The 24,428-nt window shown below is 36.2% G+C and overlaps 1 protein-coding gene across 2 annotated transcripts in view; it reads right to left on the bottom strand.

Annotated features, from left to right (window-relative positions):
* The window catches only part of LOC145681078 (uncharacterized), a 157,879-nt gene extending 142,540 nt beyond the window's left edge, over positions 1-15,339 (bottom strand). For both annotated transcript variants that reach the window (XM_081752438.1, XM_081752439.1), the window contains exon 1: positions 15,047-15,339. In XM_081752438.1, coding sequence (XP_081608564.1) covers positions 15,047-15,172 — 126 coding nt within the window. In that variant the 5' untranslated portion in view covers positions 15,173-15,339. The remainder of the gene's footprint in view (positions 1-15,046) is intronic.
* Positions 15,340-24,428: the final 9,089 nt, after the last annotated feature.

The raw sequence follows: 24,428 nt of genomic DNA, 5'->3' as shown, positions 1-24,428 counted from the left end.
TCAGGCTAAGAGGAACGATGATAAGGACAAGTGAATGATGATGGAAGAATTGGTGGAATGATAAAGTGGGAGAAAACGGGAATAGCGCGAAAAACTCAAGAGCACGATGTTGCTACTACAAACTTAATCGACCTGGGGTCGAATCAGGGACCCCACGCACCAGAGGTAAGCGCTCTACCACTGAGCCACCGTGCACATGTTCCTTATTTCAAACCAACGTCGCAGTGTCCATCCAACCATGGCGACGACTCGGTGATGCTGAAGGCCACAATATCTGGCTTTTAGTGGGTCCCGCGCTGATGCTTACCGATCATGTCACTGCCTGTGATTATTTCGTCATTTTAGGAGTCCATGTACACCATATGATCCAGATGTTGTTTCAGGGCAATGATTCGATATTCCAGGACGATAATGCGCCCATTCACACAGCTCGAGCTGTTGCGACGTGGTTTGAGGAACATCAGAACAAAGTTGAACATCTCACCTGATCTGCCCAATTCCCAGATCTAAACATAACTGAGCATCTGTGTTCCGTTTTGAAGACACGAATTCGGCGCAGATTTTCGCCCTCATTCTTCCTCACTGAACTGAATAATGCGCTGCACGAAGAATGGTGTAATATGCTACCTTTCACGACCTCTATGACCCTATTCCCACATTGCATCAGAGCTGTGCTGAGAACGAACGGTGACCCAACGTCATATTAATGTCATAAGTTGCAATTTTTTCAGGTGTTTCTATTAAAATGATAAGGCTCTGTATAAATCTTAAACTTATTTTATAGAGAATATGCAACCTAATTTGCTGCAACTTTCGTTTGGGTTATAATTTCATAGGAAGAGCGAGGAAGTGGAACGATGATTATAAATTTCATAATACCAATAAAGTCCCGATTCTCTAAGCCAGTGGCACTCAACCTAGGTATCCGCACTCTTAGGAATACGCGATGACTTCTTAAGTAGTATGTAAAATTTAAAATAATAATTATATAATCTAATTCTATTCTGTAACACCATCTTTCTCAGCTCAACCACAGGTTGGTGGGCAACATGGAAATTTTAAAACTTTTCTGTCCCTTGGAAGAGCTGTTTTATACTTTGATAAGGTCTCTTCTTCGTAACTGCATTTAGGTATTCTATAGTTGGTCTTCCTCTTCCTGGTTTTCCCTCTATCAACACGGATCCAATCGGAGTGCCGAATAAGATGGCCAAGCATTCTGTTTCTTCTCTTTCCTATTATCTTTATGATCTGTCGTCCTTCATTAGGAGTATATCTTCATTCCTTTTCCTTTTGATCCGTGCCAACACTACATTTCAAATGCTTTCAGCTTGGATATTTCTGCTTTTCTCAATGTCCACATCTCTGATCCGTAAAGCGCCACATTCCATATCAGAGTCTTAATAAATCATTTTCGAACGTCAAACGACACATTTCTTAGCAGTCCTCTTTTCCTATTGAATACTTGTTTACCCTGCGCTATTCTTGAACTTACATCTTTTTCACTTCTTCCATCCAAGGATATTAGACTTTCTAAATTGGGGAACGTTTTAACGTCTTCGATTCTCTTTTCATCTAGTCATACGTTTGCCCTTCCTGTCCTGCTCTCGTGCACTTTATCACTTGGTTTTCTTCTATTTATCTTCATTTTGCATGTTTTATCTAGTTGGTCGTTCAAGTTTGAAACTGCTTCCTGCACGTCCTTTTCGTTCTCCGTTATCAGTGCTATGCCATCAGCAAACCTTATTGTGATCTTAAATTTGTAGCATCATTCCCGCTTATAACAAAAAGTAGGATATTTAATAAGTAATAAATTCTACAATTTATTTTTGATATAAATACCTATAATGTGCATTAAGAATAACTTAAAATCTGAGGTACATGCTTGAATGGGAAAGTAACGTTAGGGATTGGCAGGGAAAAAAGTTGAATACCAGTGCTTTAAACATCCGAATTGAACGAATTCAAGGCTACATATTCTGCAGCTCCCAATATGGACTTAAATATTCGTCATGTCAGTTCATTTCGTCAAATAATTTGATTTTGCAGCACCCTTCTGTACAGGATAAATACGTGTCCCGTAGAATGAATCTGGGATAATTTAATTTCATAGAACCACCTTATACAGGAGAAATACTCGTCATAATGGTTATGTGTCAATCTTTTCTTTCTACAGTTGAATTAGTTAAGCATTAATTTCCAACTTAATTGTCATACAAAACCTCTGAATGAAGTGTGTTCAATTTAATGTACTAGGTATACAACTATCCATTGTTGTTAGGATATACAATAAGACTTCTATTAAAATATATAGATAGATAGATAGATATAGATATAATTAATTCTCGGGTTTAATTCCTGGTGTGAGAAAGCAAAAAAATAATTTCACTATCATTCACTTTCATTAAGCATTCGTCTCCCTCAATTTAAAGGGTGTAATTTTGGTACGTTTAACAAAAACCAAACAGGGATTGTAACTCTGGATAATCAACGTTTACTACCGACCATGCGGCGTAGCTGTGAAACATTTGCCCCTACTGGGATCGACGGCGACATTTTCAGTGACCGACATTAGCTACATCATGCGGCCAAACTCAGAATCAAGTATTTTTACTGTTAATTCAGTAGTAAATACTGAACACAGGCAATGCAGACTAAATTCTGAGTTGTCCTCGTCCATGGCGAAGTACAGCCAACAGAATTATCTCGTTTGTAACAGTCCGTATACATCACATTAAAACGTACTGTTGTAGTAACGCTCCGAACTCCTGCCGGAATCCCTGGTTGCTTGTGTGCTATTTTGTTTTTTTGTAAGGTAGTGTTCATTTCTTTTGGATTTATTTGAGTACGAGGGACGTCACCGCGGTTTCGATATGATAAATTGAAGGTCGAGCCTAGGAAGTGTAAACAGCCATGGTAGAAGAACACAAACATGTAGCAAGCAAAGAGACGGCCACTCAATTTTATCAGCGATGAAATTCTCGTAAGCACGAACGTACTGTGCGCACAGTCCGAGGTCGTGCTGCATATCAGCCATAAATCACGCCACCACAACCAACACAGGAAGTTGCAGGGGTGGTAAAAAAAATACAATGTACATGGGCTATATAGTTTCTGAGAAGTCTCTCACGACGATAGTGGCTAATGTAAAATGTAGGTTTATGTGGCTGTCATCCTGAGCCGCCGTCAGCAGAACCTTAGCCCAAACTTGTTGTTTCTCAATAAGTTCCATCTTACATTCGTGACAGTGAAATTCAGTTCGTCTTTTTTACGGAGATGATTCGTTAAATGATTAGAGGTCCCCTTTCCCCCCCCCCCCAAAAAAAAAAGTCTCCAAACTTGATTTCTATAAGATCTTCAATGTACAAAATATCTGTTCTCAGCAATTAGCGATATATTTTCCACATCTACAGTGCAGTTAACGAAACATGGTCTCTGACAGATAGCTACATATATTGTTGTAAACGAGACGAAAGTTCGCCAATCACTGCACTATTCTTTCACGCTGCTTTTAGGCAACTAGGGTCACTCACCATGCTGTTGCCGGTAGTTGAGGATTGAATATTCTTGACACAGCAGCGTCTATTTAATAGTTGTTTTACTATACGCTGTTTTAATTTTTCTTTCCGAATTATTGATAATTGTTAATTGTGAATAGTTGGTGTGTGCTGTGTTTACAAAATATAGATAAATATAACTACTGAAAATGCTGGAACAATAACGAATAAGATAAATGGATTAACATACAGAATTCAGTCACACGAAATGAAATATAACACACTGTTCTATTTTGAAGGTGAGAAAGGAAATAAAGACAAACTTTCTTTCTTCACAGTAGAACAAATGCTCAAATACACTGCGAATTTTTTTGAGTCAGTGAAACTATTATTCACCTTATTACGTAGCATTTTTTACCTTTCATGTTTGAACCATTATCGAATCTCTGTCTGCGAATGTTTTTCAGGGTATTTTCTATTTCAGAAATTCATTTAACAATCAGTCAATCACTCACCAGCAAATTTCTCTTACTTCAACAAACCCATCACTTCTTGGCCTGTATCTGTATGAACAAACCTATCACTCCCTCTCTTTAGTAGACCAATACGGCCGAATCTTTCGCATTGCTTTGTTCCGGCACAGAATCCCACTTTAGGTAAACATACTTATTCATGATATATTCAATTCTTTAATTAGGAATTTCACTGTTAAACTATTTTAGAAGGCATTTGTTTTGTATCGCCGGACCACACGAAAATCGTAAAAAGTACAAATTATACTACATTTGGTTATATCATATTACGTTACGTTAGGTTAGGATACTTTCAAAACAGAGCCGCGTAAACTTTTACAATTTGGAATAGAAAATTACTATTTGGCATAAACACGGTGTCCGGCACGAAAACGAACCTGTGGCGGGTGGCCACTAAAAAACACGAATGCTATCTAACTGAGTGAGTGCAGGGAGAAGGTGGTGGGTCTGCGTGATAGTGCAGGTGCGTCAGCAACGATGAGTACGCGCGTGAGGGTAGTCAAATCAGATGGGTTTTGGCAATATGGGCTTCAACAGCACTTCTCATGGTTTCATACTAGTAATACTCCACTTGTAAACATAAAATACAGCTTCAGTACACTGTGCAGAAATCCACCGCTGCAGTGGCAACCTAGCGGGTTAGGTTACACCCTTGACATATACTAGGCGTTCTTTTATGTTACAACCTTGACATATACGAGCCATTTCCACACTTCGCCAAATAGTCCCTTCCGCCTTCACATACGTTACAGTGCCGTTTACATCAGAAAGCCTACAACAACTTCTTAACTTCAACCATTCCCCTCATTTGACTTTCACTCTCTCTTCCTCACAAAACAATAAATTATCCAATTCACCCAGTAAATTTCCTAAAATTGATCCGGCGATACAGCATTTAACTCATTTAGAAATGTGTTTTTGGTAATAGTATACATGAGAACGTCGTGATCTGCGTTTCTTCTGTGTTCTATTACCACTTCTACATGAAATACCATAAATTTTCGACGTAGTGCAATAGTAAGAAGTATCCATGTGCACAAGACATGCGATATGCGTTAAATCTCCCTCCCCCCCCCCTGCACACACACACATAGTCATAGATAAAGTACAAGGGCATACACATGCAGATATAAAGTACAGGTACGTTCTTTTTTATTTTCGTATCAGTCGATAAGTAAATCAAAGTCACTTTGTTACCCCCTTGGTAAGTGAGTAGATACTCAATGAATAATCCCTAAAAGTATGAGCGTCCAGCTCCTTCGGGAACTGACGCGGCTTTACGTATACTATATCCTGTGTTTTTTAAGGGAGGAGTTTGATTCATTTATTCATTCATTCATTCATATTTATTTGCCTGTTCATAGCTTACAAATGAGGACAATCCTCAATTAAGCATTACAGTTGTCAGATATGATTTACATTCTCTATATATTATCAGTAAGGTAAGTTTCCACAGAGTAATAGCTTTTTTCTAACAATAATTCTAACAGAGTATTTCTAAATATCCGTTTTTCGTTAATGTCCTTATACTTTGTTGGTAATTTGTTATATAATTTTATACAATTCATATACACAGTTTTGCTAAAATTTGCATAATTCTGTTGGATAATATACATATTACAATTCTGCCTAGTATTGTATGAATGAATCGTATTAGCTAAAGTAAATAAATCCTTGTGCTCGATTACATACATAATTGTGCGATATATATATAAACTAGGTAATGTCAATAATTTATATTTTTTAAAAATATTTTTACATGAGGATCGTTCAGGCACGCTAAACATTATTCTAATAATTTTTTTCTGTATTCGGAATGTACTAGCACTTATTCTCGAATTCCCCCAAAATATAACACCATAGTTTATTATTGAAAAAACTTTGCTATAGTATAAGGACATGACAGCTTCCTTGCACAAACTACCTTGCAACCTACGGAATGCAAAGCAGAGTGAACTGAGTTTAGTATTAATGTATTCAACATGAGTATTCCATGTTAAATCTTCACTAACATATACTCCTAGAAATTTAATAGATGGTGTTTTACATAATTCTACAGTGTCTACAGTTATTGGTACAAGTTCATTTCTTTGGCCCGGGAATCGAAATTTGACAATGTTAGTTTTTCCTAAATTCATAGTTAGGTCGGGTATGGACTTTTGGGTTTCGGGTAGAACAACGATGAATTTCGAAAAAGTACTTATTGAGGCTTAACAACAATTGAAAATGTATTATTATGTAAAATTTGATAGGTACCCCAATGGGGTTCGGGGGTACCATGGGGTACCTAATTTATGAATTTTTAAATATTTTGAAACATATGTCTACGAAATCTTTCAAAGAACGTTACAAATACTAAATAATCGAAAACCACATCTCGCTACACCTCTTCGTTACCGAAATATGGGGGAAATAAACAGTGATACCATAGATGTGTGGGGTGTGCGTACTAGATGGAACAACTTCGAAAAACGAATTACTAATTCCTAATAACAATCTCAAAAGATGTTTAAATAGGAAACAAACACATACAGCTGTGGGGTTTTGGGGTTACCATGGGGTCGCAAACCATCCATTTCTAAACATTGACAAAACATGTCTTAACACACTTTTTAAGAACATTACAAAGATGTGTTTACCGAAAATCCCAAGTCAGTACACCTAACTGTTACCGAAATATGGGGAAATAAAAAACCGGCACCATAGATTAGTGGGGTTCAGGTGCTTAAAGGTACACTTTTGAAAAACTAATTATTGAGGCCTAACAATAATACCATGAGTATTCATAATCAATAAAAACAACACATACTAATGGGGTTTATGGGTACCATGGGGTTCGTGACCCCCCACATCTACTTCAGTTTTCATTTTTTTCAGCTAGCTTAACCACTACCCCCAGCTGGGTCGAATACCGAAAACTGCATGTTAATATCTTAGAAAGTAACCGAGATTTTAAGATTTGTATTTTTGATGACGTCATAAATATAGAGATTCTTATGGATATGGACTTTTGGGTTTCTACTAGAAGGAGGAAAAATTTCACAAAACTAATATATGTGCATTAACATACAATATAATAGACGTTCTGTAGCAAAATATGATGGTACCCCTATGGGTTAAGTGAGAACCCCACTATATTTTCTACAAATTCATTACTTCATTTATCAATTTCTTTCAGTTACCTTAAACAATACACCCAGTTGAGCCGAGTACTGAAAACTGCATGTCAATATCTAAAAAAGTAACCAAGATTTTAAGATTTGTATTTTTGATGACGTCATAAATATAGATTCTTATGGATATGGACTTTTGGGTTTCTACTAGAAGGAGGAGAAATTTCACAAAACTAATATATGTGCATTAATATACAATCTAATAGACATTCTGTAGTAAAATATGATGGTACCCCTATGGGTTAAGTGAGAACCCCACTATATTTTCTACAAATTCATTACTTTATTTATTAATTTATTTCGGTTACCTTAAACAATACACCCAGCTGAGTCGAGTACTGAAAACTGCATGTCAATATCTAAAAAAGTAACCAAGATTTTAAGATTTGTATTTTTGATGACGTCATAAATATAGATTCTTATGGATATGGACTTTTGGGTTTCTACTAGAAGGAGAAGAAATTTCACAAAACTAATATATGTGCATTAATATACAATCTAGTAGACGTTCTCTAGTAAAATATGATGGTACCCCTATGGGTTAAGTGAGAACCCCACTATATTTTCTACAAATTCATTACTTTATTTATTAATTTATTTCGGTTACCTTAAACAATACACCCAGCTGAGTCGAGTACTGAAAACTGCATGTCAATATCTAAAAAAGTAACCAAGATTTTAAGATTTGTATTTTTGATGACGTCATAAATATAGATTCTTATGGATATGGACTTTTGGGTTTCTACTAGAAGGAGGAGAAATTTCACAAAACTAATATATGTGCATTAATATACAATCTAATAGACATTCTGTAGTAAAATATGATGGTACCCCTATGGGTTAAGTGAGAACCCCACTATATTTTCTACAAATTCATTACTTTATTTATTAATTTATTTCGGTTACCTTAAACAATACACCCAGCTGAGTCGAGTACTGAAAACTGCATGTCAATATCTAAAAAAGTAACCAAGATTTTAAGATTTGTATTTTTGATGACGTCATAAATAAAGATTTTTATGGATATGGACTTTTGGGTTTCTACTAGAAGGAGAAGAAATTTCACAAAACTAATATATGTGCATTAATATACAATCTAGTAGACGTTCTCTAGTAAAATATGATGGTACCCCTATGGGTTAAGTGGGAACCTCACTATAGTTTTATAAAAAGATTACTTCATTTATTAATTTATTTCGGGTACCTTAAACAGTGCACTCAGTGTGTCTAGTACTGAAAACTGCATATCAATATCTAAGAAAGTAGTTAAATTGTATGAATTATATATTTTTGATGATGTCAGCATTATGGAGAGGCTGATAAATGTTGAATTTTGACTATTATGTAGAAGAATGAAATTTCCAGATAAGTAAGAAATATACGTGGGTTAAATGAATACAACAATCGAATGTTTTCCCGAAGTTCTTATGTTTTAAGTTTTACTTTAAGGCAATTTTAGGAATACATGGGTTGGTGTACAAGGGGCGAAAACTCCACATGAAGATCAAATAGAGCGACCAAGATATAAATTAATTAACTTTTTGATGACATGTTCAGAATATAAACACATATGAGTTTTAAAATATTCTTGTAGGGAAAAGAAAGTCGAGTGAAGAACTAAATGGCTAATTCAGTTTTAGGGAAGTCCTATGTTCAAGGCAGGCCTGTATCCACGGGGGGCCGGGCCCCCCTAAATTTTTTCTGGCCCCCTAAAAGTTTTACAGTAGACTTGCAAATGAACTATGTTAAAGTAAATGAAATATCTTGCAGAATTTTCACATTTCCAGGACTAAAGTTAGCAAAGACCCCCGAAACAAAATCGTAAATACGCCACTGCGTATCATTGTAAATATTTTTAGTTATTAAATCATCAGAGTGTGTTTTCATTATGTTGAGCATGAACTTGAGCGTAACTTAAAAAAAAACAACGTGAGTAGAGCTCGCTTCTAAAAAGCTTGAGTGTGAATGTAAATTAACTTCCTTTTTACACTCTGAGTTTGAGCTGAGCTAAGCTCGTTTCAAAAGTGAGAGTTTACAACCCTGCAGGATACTATAGACATATCATGAAACTTAGTGAAAAGAAGAAAATAAAACTATCAATACTACCTGCCTCATTGGATCCGTACAAGACTCACGGCCCGTGTTCGATTCTGTGTTGTGTGTAGCTTTTGATTTTTCCTTGATCAGGTAGGACAACAGAAAAAAAAATTAAAATTTTAGTTGGGATTCAATATTCTGTAGTCTTTTTTTTTTTTTTTTTTTTTAAGTAATGAGGATGAAATAGGATTCTTGATGTTCTCCACCTTTATTCCTCTGAAGATTATCCACTTCATTTGGAGCTTCCTTGTACAGCGGGGGACACTTCTAAATGGTACAGCCATATGGAGATTTACGGCTAAGGTGTACCATTTAGAAGTGTCCTCCGCTGTACAATCTGATGACATGGCGATTGTTTCACATTTGTTTTTCGTACTAAAAGTAGTGTAGAAAATACTCGGAGCTTTAACCCGTTTTGTACTGTTTTTACTGTTGTTTTTTTATTGTTTAGGATGTCTCAGTGGCACATAACACAATTGTTTTTATATTCATTATACCGTAATGCGCACAGTGTTTGTTTCCTATTTTTTAACTGTGACGGAATCCAAGCTGTAGTAGGGCATGGAAACTTCTATTTTTCGTACCGTGATGTAACCCATGTGGAATAGTAGATCTTGCAGTGTTACTTTCACATTTTTCGAGTGTCTCGCGGTGTCTTAGCAGTATTGGAACATGGATACAATTGTGTTACTTTTACTTCTCTTACCACAATGTGAACCATATGCCAAAACAGATTTTGCAGTGCTATTGTCTCATTTTCCGTGTGCTAAGGTATTCCAGCTATAGTGGGATATGTGAGCATTCATCATCATTCTTTTACTGCTTACATTCTGATTTCATTATAATGTGGAACATAGTCTTCAGTTTCCTGTATTTTTCTTAAGAGGACTCCCCAGTTTCTGTGAAAGTCCCATTGCGCACTTCAAATTGGGCCTCAATTGCAGCACCATTGTATTCGTCAGGTACGACTTCCTTTATCTTCTCTTAACCTGACATTGCTATCTCAATTTCTTCTTGCGTTATTGTGTTTCAAACATGGTATGTGGCGATTTTCGGACACCTTTCATTCGCAAACTATACCACTTCATCTTTTTTCATATAATATTTTGTCCTTGTTTTACTTGAAAATCACCTTCCAAGCGTTGTAACGCGTATTTTAAAATGTCCTGTATATATAGGGTGTATCAAAACTACACCAACAGGGGCGTATGCACACGGTGGTCCACAGGATCCGCCCCTCCCAAAAAAAACTTCTTAACTCAACATACACTTTTATATTTTCTTAATAAAACTATACTTGTCTAACATTGAAATGATTAATGTAGCATGAATATTTGATCTTACTCTTCATCCGTACTCTCTCATAAAACAATCTAGTTCTATCATTTTTTTACAATTACTTATCATTTTTTCTGGTGCAGAATAATATTCGTTCAATACTACGTAAATGTAGTGGCTTGGAACATTGGACCCTTCCCTACAAATTCTGGGGGAGCGCTGGAACACCAATAACGTTTGAGAGATGATTCATGATACGAGATAAAGACAGAAAGCACAAACTTACCTGGATATAGAAATGCCTCGATTCGGCACTATAACTTGCCGAAAATTTGTCCGAAAAATACAAAAGCAGCCTTAACGTAAGAACAAAATGTCGGATCGAAGTTGGGTAAAAAGGAATGTCCATTATGTTTAGTCGTAGATTCCACTTATACACAATTGGAAGTGGTGCAGGGGCGGCACAATAGTGACCCCAAAGAAACTGGAGAAGTATTTTATCAAAAGTTGAACGACGAAAATAAACGCAATACACAAAATGAAGTTGAGTGACCACATACAATATCTCAACGAGTAAAAATTAAGCTAAAAGACGGCAAATTTGAAAGAAAAAGAAGAGATACACGTGTTTGATTGCTCTACTTTGTCTCAGTGCAGAACAAACTCTCGGAAGATCTGTCTTCTCCTTGGACATATCTTTTGAATGTATTATATACTTTAAAAACTATTAAGATATGTATTTTGTTGGAGTTAGCAGGTTGTACTGCACGAACAATCCAGCACTTGAAGTTCCCTCTAGTTCGTTTTTTGTAGAATCTGTCCTTGGTGTATTTATATTCTTGAGTTGATGCACTGTCGAGCTGCCGACTATAGGATATTTTTATCTTCCCTATTACATGTTATCTGACAATCCTTTTAACTCTTACTCTTGAAGTACTCCTAATTGAAGTTTCATAGTCGTATTTCCATCACAACGTCATTCTACTTTTTTACGTTTGCGATGCATTGAATTATGTAAAAGTGAAGTATCAGTGACTTCGTCAGACGAGCTCCCTCACTGATGACGACGCCTGCTCCCTGGACACGTTGTATTGTAATACATGTCAAAAACTACCCTTTCGTGTATATAAAAATTTGTTGTCTCCCAATTTTCTCTCCACTGCACTTACTTCCCCCCGACCTGCAAGAAATTAATGATTGCGCAGTCAGTTCATTGTATCAATTTCCTCAAAATTAAGAAATAAAAATTTCTTGTGAATGATTTACAGGTTATGAAATTGTTATTCTGATGCGATAAGGCAGTCTGTAGAAATTAGTTTCCTATTGTTGACTACGTAGGTCTTGCAGAATCGATGTTCAAATGTCTACTAAATGGCGCACATTGTAATATCGAATACCCTTATATGAAGGACGTCCAATAAATATCCTCAATTATTAAACATTGGCCTTATCCTATATGATTTGAAGTTATTTGCAATATTTCTTGGCGTATTTCCATTCGTTTACAAAATGATTTTCCCGTTTGGCTATGAGTTTCTTTGTACTACAGTATCCTAGAACAATACTTTCCAGTCCATCCAGCAATAGAAAACTGTCTGAATTATTTAAGTAACCATGATAGGACTAATAATGCGTAAGACTCATGAACAAAATCTGCTTGATGTCTCTCTCTACGCTATTCAGGCAATTTGCATTTTCTTACAACTAATCTAGAGCTGTAGTTCTCAGCCTTTTGAGCATGGTCCTCTTTCTTGGTAGGCCTTCTTCCTTACAAATAATAACAACCGTAATGAAACTATTAGAAACCACCTTAACCAGCAACCATTAAAAATTCGTGAGCCCTGGAGGACCAGTTGAGAATAAGTTACCTAGAAAAACGTATTTCCCTATCAGGACAAAGAAAACTCTACGAATTCCATATTTGTGAGCATCAGTACTTTCTGTACATTATTTTATCACATGTGGGATATACTCGACAAATACATCTCTCATCTTCCTCCAAAGTGGGAAAACAGTGGAATAGTGATAGAGGAGCAACTTCTAGTATCACACCATAGGTGCTAGTGGATAACATCTACCCCTGAGTTTTGTAAGAGTTTTCCTGTTTTCTTTTTCCTAAGATGATTTTGTGGTTAGGAAAGTAGGATCGATTTATCTATATTGTAGATACATGTTAAATGATTTTAATATTTTATTAGGTGATTGGGATAAGTATAATTTAAAAGTCAAACTTAAAGCTCAGAATATTACAACGATGTTAAATTGTGACATGTATGGCACGTGCTGCAATGTAAGGTTAAGAGTATATTTTTCACGCTATATATCAACATGAATTGAAACTGAAAAATACAATTTTTCGTCTAATTGATTATATTTTTTAACTATATAGGAACAATATCGGATTTCATTTTTATCTTGCGTTTTATTTACAGTCTCAGAATGCTTCAGTGTGAAAGCCATGCAGTTTTCAGTATTCGACAAAGCTGAGTGCATTGTTTAAGGTACCCGAAAGAAATTAATAAATGAAATAATCTTTTTACAGAAACTATAGTGGGGTTCTCACTTAATCCATAAGGGTACCATCATATTTTACTACAGAACATCTATTAGATTGTATATTAATGCACATATATTAGTTTTGTGAGATTTCTCCTCCTTCTAGTAGAAACCCAAAAGTCCATATCCATAAGAATCTATATGACGTCATCAAAAATACAAATCTTAAAATCTTGGTTACTTTTTTAGATATTGACATGCAGTTTTCAGTACTCGACTCAACTGGGTGTATTGTTTAAGGTAACTGAAAGAAATTGATAAATGAAGTAATGAATTTGTAGAAAATATAGTGTGGTTCTCACTTAACCCATAGGGGTACCATCATATTTTACTACAGAACGTCTATTATATTGTATGTTAATGCACATATATTAGTTTTGTGAAATTTCTCCTCCTTCTAGTAGAAACCCAAAAGTCCATATCCATAAGAATCTCTATATTTATGACGTCATCAAAAATACAAATCTTAAAATATCGGTTACTTTCTAAGATATTAACATGCAGTTTTCGGTATTCGACCCAGCTGGGGGTAGTGGTTAAGCTAGCTGAAAAAAAATGAAAACTGAAGTAGATGTGGGGGGTCACGAACCCCATGGTACCCATAAACCCCATTAGTATGTGTTGTTTTTATTGATTATGAATATTCATGGTATTATTGTTAGGCCTCAATAATTAGTTTTTCAAAACTGTACCTTTAAGCACCTGAACCCCACTAATCTATGGTGCCGGTTTTTTATTTCCCCATATTTCGGTAACAGTTAGGTGTACTGACTTGGGATTTTCGGTAAACACATCTTTGTAATGTTCTTAAAAAGTGTGTTAAGACATGTTTTGTCAATGTTTAGAAATGGATGGTTTGCGACCCCATGGTAACCCCAAAACCCCACAGCTGTGTGTGTTTGTTTCCTATTTAAACGTCTTTTGAGATTGTTATTAGGAATTAGTAATTCGTTTTTCGAAGTTGTTCCATCTAGTACGCAAACCCCACACATCTATGGTATCACTGTTTATTTCCCCCATATTTCGGTAACGAAGAGGTGTAGCGAGATGTGGTTTTCGATTATTTAGTATTTGTAACGTTCTTTGAAAGATTTCGTAGACATATGTTTCAAAATATTTAAAAATTCATAAATTAGGTACCCCATGGTACCCCCGAACCCCATTGGGGTACCTATCAAATTTTGCATAATAATACATTTTCAATTGTTGTTAAGCCTCAATAAGTACTTTTTCGAAATTCATCGTTGTTCTACCCGAAACCCAAAAGTCCATACCCGACCCATAGTTAATTTATTTATGTTTAACCAACTAATAATTTTTGTTAGCGTCTTTGTAGTGAGCCTTTCTGCTTCATTTACTGAGTCTCCACTGACAAGAACATTTATGTCATCAGCATACAATGTTGACTTCACACAGCCTAGACTGTTAACCAAATCATTCCTGGGTACAGATTCACTTTTGAGAAATTTACCTGTTATGGGTACAAACATATAGTGGTGACTTATACCGTAAAATCTACTGTGCAAGAACCACTACAGAAATTGTACTATGTCGCCACTAGAAAGCGAAATTTCTACTTAACTGTGTCAGGGCAGGAGCGCAGCAGAGATACCCGCGCAATACTGCGAAGATGCATCCGTAGAAGGCAGACGTGTCAGCGATGGTGGGTATAGGCATATACGAGGATATTAGAAAACACATGCCTTGCGCATTGCCTTCATATGACATAACGCATGCCTTGCGCAAACTTTGCGACAATTCTATGGTCACTTTGTTCACTGCCTTCACATGGCACTTCACTGTGTGGTAAAGAACATGCCAGCTCCAGCTGGTATTTTTACGCAAACAACAAATTACATTCGATTAATTTCCAAACTTTCCTCACCTAACTCAACTTGTTTGATACTTGACTTACCAAAATCATTTCTCTTATTCGTCTTTTTTCCGGGGAAGGTGCGAGACAAAACTTAATTGGTTCTGCATCTTCCGTCCAAAACAGAACCTCCGTAATATAGTATTTCTCCCTCCAATTATCTTCCATTCTTGCATATAATAGGCTCTTCTTTAGTATAAAAGTTACATTTCGCTTCACTGAAACAAATACGCATGATTAAATAGGTAAAATGTCATTATTAAACTTGTTTCGCACGTGACCAACCAAAACAAAAACACAGATTTTGAAATATAAACAACAATTCGCTCAATCGGTGTTGCCAGACTAACAGTGATGCCAAGTTCAGTGTCTAAAGTTTTCTTGAGTTAGTTGAGGGAATTTCCCACGTAACTATGATTTTTTCCATAGGCCTACTTATTTTTAAAAATGAAAATAGGAATAAAATTTAGTACTTATAAACCTGCGACTGAACGTAGCATCCCTGTAAACTCAGGAATCTTTCCTAATGATTAATTCGGACACAAAAAATTCATTTCTTTATAAAATTTACATTGGATTCTTAATTGGCAAAAGTTTATATATTCTTGAACATGCCAAAACTACATTAAGCGATATACACATCATCATAATTATCCATCAAATTTTGTATGAAACTCTTCATTGCTGGTAATTTGGTCAATCAACTTGACTGAAAATTTTGCACGTACTACTATAAACAATCAAATATGAAGATATATCTTAATTTAATTGTTAGGTTGCTTAGACGTTCGTTTGTACAGCGTGGTCCGAAAGTGGGCGTACCTCTAATTGGTGTTTGCTGACGGTAGTAGTAATCGCGTCACTTTAGGACACTTTTTGGCCCCTGGGTCCCTGCCTCAGGACCCATGGTCCCTGGCCCGGGGTCAATGACCTAGGGGTACCATGGCCCACCCCCTAAAATTTGGCATGGGTACATAGGACCACCCCCAGGACCCATGGTCCCTGGCCCGGGTCAATGACCTAGGGGTACTTAGGACCACCCCCTTTAGAATTTGGCAGGGGTACATAGGAACCCCCCCTTAAATTTTGGAAATTGCCAAATCTAAAAATTTGGTGTGGTAGCCTAGGACCATAGTATGTACCTCTATTAGTATTGGGGGTCTATGTCGTTCCCTTTCATGGGTAAAAAATTGCCAAAAATTTAAATTTCGGAGGTTTTTGACCTAATTTATCCCCTTTGATGGGGTATTATTATCCTATATGGTTATATGGGCATATACAGGGGTTCATTACCTTTCATAAGACATGGGTATATTGGTGCACCCCTTTAAATTTTTGGGAGGTGTACCTTGGCCCACCCCTTCAATTTTGGAAATTGCCCAATTTAAACATTTTGGTACAATAGTATAGAACCATAGTATGTATTACTATAAATTTGGGTGGTCCACTTCGTTCCCTTTCAGGTGTACAAAATTGCCAAATTTTAGTACAACCACATGTTTGGTTTTGGCTCATTTTATTCCCTTGGATGAGGTCCTATTACCTTATATAGTTATATGGATGTATACAGGTGTTCATTTCCTATTGTAAGACATAGGTACATTTGTGCACCCCTTTAAAAATTTTGGCAGGGGTGCCTTGGGCCATCCCTTAAATTTTGGAAATTGCCCAATTTAAATATTTTGGTATAATAGTATAGAACCCTAGTATGTATTACTATAAATTTGGGTGGTCCACTTCGTTCCCTTTTAGGGGTACAAAATTGCCAAATTTTAGTACAACCACATGTTTGGTTTTTTGGCTCATTTTATTCCCTTGGATGATGTCCTATTACCTTATATAGTTATATGGATGTATACAGGTGTTTATTTCCTATTGTAAGACATAGGTACATTTGTGCACCCCTTTAAAAATTTGGCAGGGGTGCCTTGGCCCACCCCTTAAATTTGGAAATTGCCCAATTTAAACATTTGGTATAATAGTATAGAACCCTAATATAGATCACTATAAATTTCGGTGGTCTATTTCGTTCCCCTTTTAGGTGTATAAAATTGCCAAAATATAAACGTAAGCAATACGTTGTACCACGTGTTTGGTTTTGACCTAATTTATTTCCTTGGATGAGATCCTATTACCTTATATGGTTATATGGCCATGTATAGGAGTCCATTATCTATCATAAGACATAAGTACATTTGTGCACCCCCGGGAATGGTACCTTGGCCCGCCCCTTAAGTTTTAGAAATTGCCAAATTTAAACATTTGGTATCATAGTACTGGACCCTAATATATATTACTACAAATTTTGGGTGGTCCACCTCGTTCTTTTTAGGGGCCATTTTGTTCCGCTTTAGGGGTGAACATGGATACCTTGGAATCGTCCCGAGTTTGATTCTTGGAAATATTGAATTTAACGTCCCCGCGAAAACGGTGAGAAATGATAGGACGAAACATGAACTTACTTGACTGAGGATTGAAGCAGGGCCCTCACTTGTTAGAGACAAGCGCTGAGCCGCCGTACTCCATTCAGTACGAACAGTTTCGCGTATGAAAAGAAGACGAACAGATTGTTACATTACATATTTCAGTGCGAGCAGTTTACACTAGGTTTATGTTTCAAATAGAAAGATAGAAGATCTGTGTTGTCATCTTTTTACTTCGTGTGCGACTTTGACCTTGAAGAAAAAACCTTTGCTGACTCAGTGCTAAGCATTGGCATTAAACGTATACACATAATCTTATTGTTTAGTTGGCTGTATTTAGAGATGAATCAGACATTTAAGGATGTTGGTTCGAATCTAGTTGTGTTCGCTGTAACTCAGTGTCTGAGCGATACTTACCGAGATTTTTCCAGTGTTGCCAACACTATCAGAATGAATCGATTCATTTAGTCGGAGCAGTTTCGTGACGAAAAACTGATTTTTGTTTTGCACACAAAATTTTTTTCTGAAACAGAATTTTGTTTGTACATAAAATTTTTTTTCTGAAACAGAATTTTGTTTGTACATAAATTTTTTCTGAAACAGTTTTGTTTTGTACACAAAAAATTTCTGAAACAAAATTTTGTTTTCGTACACAAAAATTTTTCTCTAAACATTTTTTTTTCGTACACAAAAATTTTCTGAAACAGAATTTTATTTTATACACAAAATTTTTTATTTCCTACACGAAAAAAAAAGTTCTGAAACCAAAAATTGTTTGATTTTTTTTTCATAAAACATTTTTTTATTTTATCGGTAAACTGATTTAGAAAAAAGAAATTGAAATCGCAGTACAGGAAAAGAATTTGATTTTAGGATGTGAAATAAAACACAGAATCATGTTTTTGTACATTTATTTTTAGCATGTAAAACAGAATACAGAATTTCTTTTTCTTCAAAGGAAGACGTGTCCGTGACGGGTACAAATTCTGTAAAGAGAAAATAAAACATATGAATATGCATGATAATATTTATTTTGTTTCCTGTGAAAGAAGAAAAACAGATTATTAACATCGAATAACTGATCAAGAGAGAATGAGGTGAGAAAAGAAACGCAAATGTGACGTACCTGAATTCCTTTTTTTTCTTCACTGGTTTCTGCAAGGTGATGTCATCTGAGTTTGTCTCCGTTCGTGCATCGTTGAAGCATGTCCCATGCACCGTCTTGATTCTTTGCCATCTTTGAAAGGTGATGTTGGTGGGATTAGGGAAAAATATGGCTGTTATTCTGTTCTGGCTTTTTTATATCCATAGGGCAATGTTTCGTATGTGTCTGGTATTAATCGACGTTTTTTATAGTTGAAACTGTACTTCTTTTCTTCAGGTTTTGTGACAAGATGATGATCGTGGGCAGGGTGCGAAATCATTTGAAAATGGTGGGGGGGAAGAAGTTCAGCGATCCACACTAATGCTTCGTGGAGCCTCCAAAAAGTTGAAATTTTAATGTATTATTATTATTATTATTATTATTATTATTATTATTATTATTATTATTAATAATAGTAGTAGTAGTAGTAGTAGTAGTAGTAGTAGTAGTAGTAGTAGTAGTAATAATAATAATAATAATAATAATAATAATAATAATAATAATAATAATAATAATAATAATAATAATAATAATTGATGTTCAAACTAGTCGACATTATTATTTAAAAATACTTTAATGTTATTTATTCATTTAACCAAAATTGATAACATATCTTCTGCATTTTAATATACACTTCGGTGCGTATGGTCCAGGGTAAGAGTCCCGTGGGACTACAGTACCCTTGTGTTTACCATCATATTGAAGACTGCATTCACGAAAATGAGGTAGAGATCTATAAATCAGAAATAATAGTCCCTGAGAACCGATGTCCTAAGCAAGCATTAAAACTACTAACTTGAAGCGCTTCACCTGGCCAGTCATAGATCCCCATGAGCAGTAGAGTCAGAGCATAGTTTTTATTATTTATGAAATTCCCGTTTCTTCGCTAAGTATTTAGTATTTCAGTTTGGTCGCTCAGATATCCGGTCACTTATGTAAGTCTAAATAATACTATATATTTATATTGTATTATTAGCAAGAATATATTATTATAAATAACAGATATGATTTCAATACAAATACTTGATAGACAACAAAAAGCCGTGCTACCTCAGTGGTTGAGCGCTCACCTCAGGTGCGTGGAATCCCTGGCTGGATCCTAGCTCGTGCCAAATTCTGCTTGTGGTATACAAACAATTGTGTGTGGGTTTTCTCGGGGTCCTCCCGCCTCCTTCCACTATCTTAATCCACCATTACTATCTATCTCATCATGACCGTCTTCCTTAGTTTTACTGAATATTCGTAGGACGTTAAACCTTAGAAAATGAAAGCACAAATACAACAATACGATTGATTTGCTTATTTAAATTTAGTGTCTCTTTTCAGCAGCGAAGCTATGAGATGTGGACTTACAGTTTAAGGTGGAATCCAAACCACGGTAATCGTTCAAATTTTTGTAAGGCGCTTCCACCGGGAATCGAACCCGGGACCCCGTGCACCGAAGATGGTGCGCGAATGCTAGCCAGTAGACCAGCGGAGAGAGCCACAATAATACGAGTAATGAATGATTGTGTTACTGTATTTATAGACGTAAAATATAGTTTGCAATAACGTATCTTACCTTAGAGAGAGAGAAAAAAGATTAAACTTCACTTTCTTTCCGTGTGTAACGAGAGTTGAACATGTGATGGTCAGAAGACACCCACGTATGAGCAGCAGTAACAGCATCCCATAATTTTAAAGGAGATCCACCGAGTTTAATTGTTAATAAAGATTGAAAGGTACTCGCCAACATACGGTTTCTTTCGAAACTTTTAATATGAACAACACTGAATCCACGTTCACAGGCAGCAGTTGATAATGGCACAGAACGAACTTTCCTCGTTAAGTCTTTAAGAACTAGAAAATCATTTACCGACTTAGAACTTGACTTGTACTCTCTCCATTCTGACGCTGTAGAACCCCCGTTTGGTCTAGTGGCTAGCACGCTTGACTTCGGTTAACGTGGTCCCTGGTTCGATTTCCGATGTTGTACAGTTGAACGACCAAAGTGGTCGGATTCCATTATAATCAGTAGGTCCACGTCTCCTTTAGCCTAGCAGGCATACGCGTGGGACGTTAAACTAAATCAAACCAAGCCATTCTAACTGCAGTATCAGGATTTAATCCAAACAATTGAGCTTCTTTATATACGTCTACGTTACCGTATAAACCACTCATGTTATTACGATCTTTATTTTCAAACACTGAAAAGCACTTTAGGACATCATTAGAAGGAAACCTTTCCACTTCTTCTACTAAACCCTGGATTACCTGCCCCCTTATTTGATCAAACTCACTATCATCACTCTTTGTATCAGACGCTTGTCTGCAGTGCACTAATACAAAGACTTTGGTAGACATCATCTTTCATACACATTTTTTTTTACAGAACTTGGATTAAAGATTCAATTCTTGCTCTATTTCATTGTACGAAACTGGCTCCTTTTGCATCATTTTACTAATATTAGACAGAATGGACGCAATATCCAGAAGAAAACCGAGCAATAGAATGTTCTTTTTCTCCAACAGATTTTTTTTTTAATACCACTCAGTTTAAAACTATCTCTGTTGAAATGGTCAGCATTTTCATACTCCAAAAGTAGGAATTGCATTATACAAGAAAAATATGTAAAGACTGCAAATAATACATACTCCTCATTTGAAATCCAACGTATGTGAAACAATCTTTTGATTTTTAGCAGTCCTGCGGCATCTGTGACTGCCGCGATACTTTTAAGTTTTGCAGCTGTATGAAGTTCGCCTAACAAATATTCGAAGTTGTGAACAGAATTCACAACATCAAAAACTCTTTCAGATACGAGATCCATTCGATGTGCCATGTAGTGTACGGTAGTTAGGCACTGGTCGACATTTCTTCTAATTTGGGCAGCAATACCTTGTTTCTCCCAGTAAACACTACATCCCCGTCCGAACCAAATCTAACAAGCTTTTCTTTAAGACTAAAAATATGCCATCTTCGGAAAACCTTTGAATAATTTTCTCTTCAAGGAATTTTGCATCGGCATTTTCTACAGGCACTAATTTATAATAACAACAATGGTTATTTTCTTCGTCCATCTTGTTACATATAAAAGCAAGTGCTTATCCGCAAACCTGTTTGTAGATTCGTCAACTGTTTAAGAAATTTTACCAATTTTGCACGCAACTGGTACGCTAGAGCAGCGTCTCCCAACCGGTGTGCCGTGAATGGGCCGCAGGTGTGCCGCAAGGAATCGAAACAAAATTATTAATTTTAGAGGAATCAAATTGTAAAACGTAGGGAAAAATATATATATTTGTAATTCACATTACTATGAATCTATAATTTCAAGTTTCATACAGTGTTACCGTTCTGTACATTTCTAATGTTGAAAAAAGTATTTGTTGTTATTGTTATGACCATTATTGCTTCTTTATCGTTGTAGACTATTTCGTAACTTGAAAATTTAAAATATCATTCAATCCTTTCGACAAATTACCTACCTTTGTGTTTTAAAAGTAAATAGGATTTGTTTCTTCGTTCGTTATTTAGTGATCTTCCTTCTTAGTAAAAAATTGGATATAGTTTTTAAAAAGAAAGCGTATTTTTAAAAACTTGAGTCCAATATTTTATTGCAATTGTTTTCCATTTTTAAATTAGAATGAAAAATAAGCATAATGATTTACCACGGGGAAAAAACAGTGTTCGAGCTTTCTTCTTGTGAGAAGGAGATCAATAATCACAGAAAAAATACCACTGTTTTATATTTACAAATAATATCTATAAGTGTGCCGCGAGAATGCAAGTAACACCCGTAGTGCGCCGCAAGTTGAAAAAGGTTAGGAAACGCTGCGCTAGAGAATAAAGGTCTCCATCTCGTCACAACGAAACAGCCGACAAAGTTAAACACCTGATACCTTTACAACTAAATTACGTTTTTGAAAAACAGGCATGCATTCAAATTTATTGTTTGTTTGAAAATTTTCATTATAGACCTACTCATATTTTCATATTACAGTGTTCCCCCTAACATATTTTGGTGAGGGGAAAACTCAAGTATAAAATTTTTGGTGGGGGGAAATCCCTCCCGTCCCCCCCGGGATTTCGCACCCTGAGTGGGTTCTGAAAATTTTGTGCGGCGTGCTAATGGAGATTTTTTCACTCGATTGATTTATGATCATTTGCTCCAGACTATTGAAATTTAACTTTTGACTTGCAGTATAATTGAGTGTAAACCCACGAATTTTGCATACATAACTGGTTGATTTCGTGTCGGGGTTGTAGATTTCCAAGGCGTATTGTTTTGGGCCACCAGACACGAATTTGTTAATGTATGCTTTTGGTCCAATTGATTCCAGTTCATTTGACATTGAACCAAGAAATACTTCTGGTTCTATTGTGGGCTGTGATTGTCGCTGCGTGAATATCACGGAATCTGTATCGAAATATAGTACTCTTTCTTGCAGCAATTCTAAATATTTGTAGAGTTCCAGACGAGCTTGACACGTTGTAAATGCTCCAAGGACAACATTAGCATTGTGATTTTGTACTGGAACATCATCTTCATACTGCCAATAAAGGTATAACAACGAATCATTAACAGGTAAAATTTGATTGACTTTTATATCTGGAGCAGTCAATTTCTGATACAGTTCTTTGGGGTCGTTAATGATGGTCGTTTGGCTGAAATTGTCTCTTATAGCGAGTCGTCCCCAGAAGGCATTCAAACAGAGTTTTGCAAGACTACGACGTGCTGAATTTGTAATTATATTTGCTGCATCCAAAGTTATGCCTTCACGTTGTTGTACCACTTGAATATACTGCTGCTTTTCTTCTTCGGTGGCGCAATTGGCAGGCCATCCAGAAGCTTCCAGCTTCGATTTCAAAAATGTGTTAATGTATTCGCTGAATAATCCGCCAGTCTTGGTTTCTGGATCATATACGGTGATGTCGTAATCCCAAATTTCGTAAATTTCAATGACTTGATACCCAAGTTCAATGGCTTTTTGAATTTCATAGGACACCCACGTTCCTGTTAGACTTCGTTCACTGTCCAAATGTGTACATTCAGAATCTTGATTTAATGCTGTGGCACAGGCAGCACAAAGTGGAAACAACAACTTCTTATTTGAGCGAAATGGCAGCACTGGATGAAACACATTTCTGCTAGGCAAAATCTTCAACTTGACCAATCCGTTGACATCTTGAATGGCCGGCATTTCTGGATCTCCCTGTAGATATATTCGTGGATGCCCTATTGGATACCGTCCACATTTATTCACATAAGGATACAGGGAAACGATATCCAAGAATTTTATTTCTTCGCCTTCATTTTCATTTGCGACGTGATACAATTTAATGGCATTAACACGGCCACCATAGAAGCTGTCTCTTGGATTTAATGGTGTCTTATTAGTATAAGGATGTGTGCTTAAAGAAGAGGCCAATGCTGGATTGAATTTTAACACTTGACGAAATTCACATTCCCACATTTCATGTACTTTATATCCCATGGATCGTAATAATTTGATTTTACGCTGTGTTCTCTCGTAGCGATAGTTCATTGTTTCTTCGGAGTTCTCATAAATGGGTTGATTACGGCCTGTAGGCACACATAGAGGACAGCCATGGAATCTACAGCCTTCAAATTCATACACGTGTTCCTCTTTAGTGTCGGGATCTTTGTAGTAGCCGTCCAGATGAAAACCAGCAACATAAACTTCTTTACCTTTGGCCGCATGTAGAATTGAATGACCCTCTTTTTCTTCCATGTAGGCAAGCCACTGCAAAGCAATCCGTGACTGATTGTTTCTGTGACGATATCCTCGTGCAGGGAGAATGCTAATAGTATTGGGTTTTAAGAAATTTCGTCGAAATACTAAATTGCACGCACTC

Source organism: Thermobia domestica, chromosome 3 (genome assembly GCF_964235325.1).
Source record: "Thermobia domestica chromosome 3, izTheDome1.hap1.1, whole genome shotgun sequence".
In the NCBI taxonomy this organism is placed as follows: domain Eukaryota; kingdom Metazoa; phylum Arthropoda; class Insecta; order Zygentoma; family Lepismatidae; genus Thermobia; species Thermobia domestica.
The sequence above is the reverse complement of the archived record's forward strand: the minus strand, read 5'-3'. Positions and strand labels throughout refer to the sequence as shown.